The following is a 5,712-nucleotide window of genomic DNA, read 5'->3' on the forward strand; positions in this document are numbered from 1 at the left end:
CTAACGACATGTGATGTTACAACACTAGTGAAATATTAGTGTCATTTCATTCATTTCAAAGGTTTATTTGCATGACGCACAAACAGACACAATTGAAAGGTACAAATGTGCATGACACGAATTCAAATGTGGTGCAGATGTCTGTCACAAGTTGATCTGGCTGTAGGCTGTGGCACTTGGCCAGAGGTGGCGCTGGTTGACTCGAGTCCATGTTAATGCACAAAGTAAACTGCACGCTGTAGTTGTGAAGCAAAAACGCTGAATTCGGAGAAATAAACCGTGCGAGGGGAACGATAACGACGACAAGAGTCTCCCGATCGTTTACTCTTGCTGTCCTGTGAACAACATCGGCGTGGTGTTAATTGTTTGCTGTTTTCGCGATTGCATGAGGATATCACCAGGTAAACTCGCCACATTTTTAAACATTTTGTTGTTCAACAGCATCAAGACTGACGGAGTGTGTTTGAGATAACCTCACAAGTGTCATAGATGACACATTTGGCGTTTTTTTTGCTGGTTTGTCGGTAGCAGCTCCTGAAACGCAAGACTGCCACACATCTGTTCGACTAACGCCAGTTGGTCTAAACGCCAGTAGATCTGGAACAACGGATGTTAGAGCTCAAAGATTCAAAAGGATTTCTTACCTGCGAATGACATAGAACAAAAAAGAAAGCAATAAAAATACAGCCATCTTATCCTCATCCTGTAATCTATCCTGTAATTAGGTTTAGAATAGTTATTGATGTTGTTTCTTCTCGCTGACCGCACTCATTTTACTCTACGCGTGAAAACAGCCTCTTCCTGTTCCTTTCTTTCACAGTAGAAGTCCTAAAGTCCTAGGGTCCAGTGTCTGCAGACTCGGTCACTGACATATACAGTACGTGACTGGTGTAGATACAATGGTTACAGAAGTGTGACAAGTTTTAAAATAATATTTTATCATTTTGTAATGGTCCCCAAATCCTCTTGGGTGTTCTCCCCCCTTCTCCCTCTCGCAACACTGTTTTGTTTTAGGGGCCGGTGTTGTGCCAAAGTAGTTACCCCCGTCAAAAATTGTTTCCCCATTCACGGGAGCGCGCAAAGTAGGAGGAGCCACTTGCCCAGCTCCGTTCTGTACGCTACTTGTCAGTGGTCTGCAGTCGACGCGATAAAGAGTAAAAGCTGGAAAACAGCAGACTCGATTAATTTAATATTAGTTTCATGACATTGTAATGTGCCGTGTGGAAGACTGAAATAACCTGCTGGGAATACTTTGTCTAGAAAAAGACTTTGATACTATAATACTGTAAAACCAGATGCGATCATGGAAACACGTCGCTCTCCAGTGAATTTACACTCGGTTTACACTTTGTAGCGAAGCTATCACGAATGAGTTTATTTGCAAAATCAATCTCAGTATAACCAATAAGTACAGTAACTTTGGAGACCATGTCTTATTCACAGCAAAACCTATGGAGGGATACAGATTTTATCAGGCTGTGTGGCATTGGCTGCCAAAATGTGTGCCCCCCCCATCAAGAAGAGAAGCCCAGACTTATCTCCTTAGCTACTTCCTCTAGCTTGTCCGGGGGGAACCCCATGGCGTTAAGACATATAAGTCCCCCATTAGTACCTACTCGGATCGACACGAATCGATTGATTTTCTATTGCAAATTAATATGTCCTGATGTGCATGGTTGCTCTCATAACAACGTGTCCGGGCATCCCAGGAGAATATACTTAGACGCAGCCTGCGGGGAACGCAGCGTTGTTTTTTTGTAGCCATTTCCCTCATTGCCAGGTTCAAGAAAATGTTTGATTTTCTCGTCAAGAAAATGTTTGATTTTCTTGAACAAGACGCTCTCGTGACTCATCGAGCGATGCTAGTAACCAGCCAGTGGCATGCAGTCTGATGACGTCACACAGGATCGAATGGCTTGTAGCAATGGGTGAGACACCCCATACTTCTGAATCACTTCCCACAGAATACTTAGGAACATGACCACATTTTTCCTCCTGCATCTGAGATTCCACTAACAGATGGACTTGCCAAAAAAATAACACCCCACCTTGTGTCATCAATTTGATTGATGGCCCCAGCCTTGACCTTTTGACCCTACCGGAAGTACTCCGGAAGTGACTAATCGAGTCCAGATGTGTGTAATATGATCCATAAGCGCGACGAATTGCATCCGGTTTGGGGAGGGGGGTACTCCAGAAGTGTCTAATTGCATCCGGTGGGGAAAAATGGAGGGGTGGTTCCTGGGGCATGGAGAGTTCAGGGGGGTGACGCAGCAGATTTCTGTTGAGTCAGTGCTGTATAGAGAGACAGAGCGGCAGTTACTTTTTCCACAGACAAACTCATAGTTTGAATTCTGTTTCAGTATTATGACAATGATCTTGATAACCATTTTCTCGGTAAAGAGCTATTTCTTTTTTCAATAGCGGCTTTATTTTGCTTTCTTATATTAACATTATTATAGACGCAATAAAATAAACCTTTAAGATTATCCGACTAGTAACGGATTGCATTTATATAGCGCTTGGTGGAGGCAAGCTACATCCTTGTATGTGTTAAAAAAAATAATATCCCTTAGTGAAAAGAGCACCGCGCACATATTCAGAAATCGGTCTTACTTAAACAATTAAAACACCCTGATGAGGTATTTTGGTTTTGTGCAGCCACTCCTTCTCAGACCAAAGAAAAGAGTTTTTCTTCATTTTTTGAGCTCCTTTTACAACAGGTTTTCTCATTAACAGAAAATAGACAGAACCCCTAAAAGAAAACGGCCTTGTTTTACGCACATCAAGAAGGAATCAGACAACCGTCGGTTCATCCCGGTCAATTACCTCTGAGAGATCGGGATACTTCCTCCGTCGGGTACCATAAGCGTATAAGAAAAAGAACCCCAGAGAATTTATTATTTTTGTAAGAGTGAGAGAGAGAGAGAGAGAGAGAGAGCGAATCGATCAAACTTTTCTACAACACGTTATACCACTCCGGGTCAAGAGGGGCGATATAGCACGGACCGGCTGGATGACTACGCCGGATGGAAGCATAACCGGAAGCGTGGCAGGGACTTTCCCTTTGACCTTCATTCAGCTCCATGATCAGCCGTTAAATCTTTCCTCAATATTGCTGTAATGTAACAACAAAGTTAGTTTTTTAAAGATCAGACAGGTCCCGAAACATTCCTTACACATTCCTACAGTCACTGAATAAGCATCTGTGGCACAAATAAGCTTCAGGGACTGACTTGCTTTTTAGAACCGACGTTTGACAGTTGGATGTTGGCTTAATTTTTTACCCAAAGAGAAATTTGACCCTAATAAAAAAAGCACGATACCGTGGTGAATACTTACCTCAACTTTGATGGGGGTTTTTTCACAGCTATTTATTTTGAAAAAAAGTAAACATGTTACAAGGACACAATGCACATTGCAGAGTACATGAATGGGAAGTAGGAATTCCTCCCTAACAAATGCCAAGTCATCATCTCCATATTGTGTGTCCCACTTTTCGAGTTTCATTGAAGTGTATCCAAGTGCACAAGATGTAAAACAATCTATTAGTTTTTTAAGCCTCTTACAGAGTCCCCGTCAAGATGCCATTCATTTAAGAGACTAATAATTTTTTTAACTTAAATTGTGCTAACTTCAACGCAGTAACATTACAAATAAAACATATTAGAACTCATTTTTTGTTGGACACAAAAACAACTCGAGCATCTTTCTTTCGGGAGCCGAACTAGGGCTTACAAGTTTGCCGTGCCCCTGGGGACCAGTGTGAGGTTGTGCGGCAGATCCCATCGTGGAGGGTCCAGACACTCCCACGGCACAGACTTTGCTATCCGCACAGAGCGTTTCTGGTGTGGCTTATGCAGAAGAGACAATACAGCTCCCGGTAAGCATGTCTGTTGTAGCCTGCCCTTTATAAATATCTCTTTGATTATTCAAACAGTGTTTAAATTGTGACGTGTTTGTTATCCAAAAACATTTTATCTATGTTACTGATTTAAAATATACAGGTATTTTTCAAGTTTTTAGCTTAAACAGACTCTTGAGCATATTCATATAGCAAATCCACATAACCAGTGTGCACCCTAATGTACATCTTTGAACTGTATGTTAATCAGTACATGAAGCGTACCTCTGAAAAGAGTCCATCATTTGTGAATTTGCTGATTTGTTTTTTAACTGCAGTTTTCACAAACTGCGGATGATGAAATCCTCTGTATTGTAGAAAATGTCTTTAAACTATCGCTGTTCCTACTTACTGAGTTCCCTAGCTACTTTACTATGTGAATAAACTATTTGAACAAGAAAGGATTTAAAGACACATTGAAGCAAAGGCAAAAAAAAATTGTAATGAAATTTATGTGATCGTTCTTCCGAAATCCGGCAGAGAGTGAAAATCCAAGAGCTGCTGCAATCCTCTGCATTAATGATCTCTCTGTTTCTCTCCCTCTGTGTGTGTGTGTGTGTGTGTGTGTGTGCTCACATTCAGTCTTGACAAAATTACTTTTTTATCCAAAGCATGCACAAGGAATCAAATCTCTGTATCACAATGATTTCAATAAAGCCTTATTATTTTATGGGGGCAATATCACAAATTACCGTAGATCATTAATCGGGAACAAAAAAGGAGGATCAGATCAGCAATGGGAGACAGAAGTCTTGACACGTGCTTATAACTTAAAACACAAAAAAAACCAGTTACAGTTGGTCAGATTTATGGTATAAACCAGACTTTCACAGTCTGCATCTTCACAGGGTTTTTTTTTCTGCTTTTGTTCACTCCTAGTGTGATTTAAAAAAACAACAACCCACAGAGCCCACTAACTATTAGCCGCTTTTCCCCCTAAACAGTCAGTTGACTGAGAGAAATGCAATCCATTATTGTGAACGCTGAAGGAGATGTGCTCCATAGTCAAACTTATATTTCCTCAACTTACATCCTATGTTCTGTTTAATTCCGGCATCCCTTTGATGGAAAATTGGTTAAACCATTGCTCAACTTATGTCTGAATGACGGCAGATAATTCTGATGAAAAGGAACCTGACCCCATAAGCACTTTGCAGCTGAGTCAAGGGCTCGTGGAAATAAGGTCAAGGAGGTGTCCGGCGTGAGTGCGCGTGCGGCCTGACATTCCATTTGGGACATCTGACAGACACATTAATGCAACTCAGAGTGTGAGCAGCAACTCCTGTATACTAAACAGAAGAAAAGTAACGTGTAGTGCTTCCTTTTTTTTTTTTTTTTTTTTTTTACAACCGAGATTCCAGGGCACATGCTTATATGGTTTTCTTTTATTCAAAAACAGGTTAGTTTAGCGGTCGTGTAACTGTGTCCTTGACCTTTTTACCGGTTTGAGGAGTTGGTTCGCTGGTCCACATATTTGGCATGGTTCAAATGCCGAGTCTCCAAATGCAAACAAAAGGATATTTTCCACGTTATTTCTTAAATGTGTAAAAATGAGATTGGATGATGCCCTCCGCAAAGCCAGAACATCTTACATCTCTATCACTGATAGATGAAAATAAGAACAACCCCAGGTTTCTCTTCAGCACTGTAGCCAGGCTGACAAAAAGTCAGAGTACTGTGTTGAGCCAACCATCCCTTTAATGTTAACTAGTAATCACTTCATGAACTTCTTCACAAGTAAAATTTTAATTATTAGAGAAAAAATTACCAGTAATAGTCCCACAGATGTAATATTATCTACAGCTACT

The 5,712-nt window shown here is 40.9% G+C and overlaps 1 protein-coding gene across 1 annotated transcript in view; it reads right to left on the reverse strand.

The window, feature by feature from the left end:
• LOC102193466 (major histocompatibility complex class I-related gene protein-like) overlaps nucleotides 1-1,115 on the reverse strand; it is a 30,593-nt gene extending 29,478 nt beyond the window's left edge. The window contains exon 1 of the mRNA XM_005754901.2: nucleotides 645-1,115. Within this exon, the coding sequence (XP_005754958.1) occupies nucleotides 645-702 (58 nt within the window). The 5' untranslated portion in view covers nucleotides 703-1,115. The remainder of the gene's footprint in view (nucleotides 1-644) is intronic.
• Nucleotides 1,116-5,712: the final 4,597 nt, after the last annotated feature.

This window comes from Pundamilia nyererei, unplaced genomic scaffold (assembly GCF_000239375.1).
Source record: "Pundamilia nyererei isolate P.nyererei 1_Seehausen unplaced genomic scaffold, PunNye1.0 scaffold00734, whole genome shotgun sequence".
Classification (NCBI taxonomy): domain Eukaryota; kingdom Metazoa; phylum Chordata; class Actinopteri; order Cichliformes; family Cichlidae; genus Pundamilia; species Pundamilia nyererei.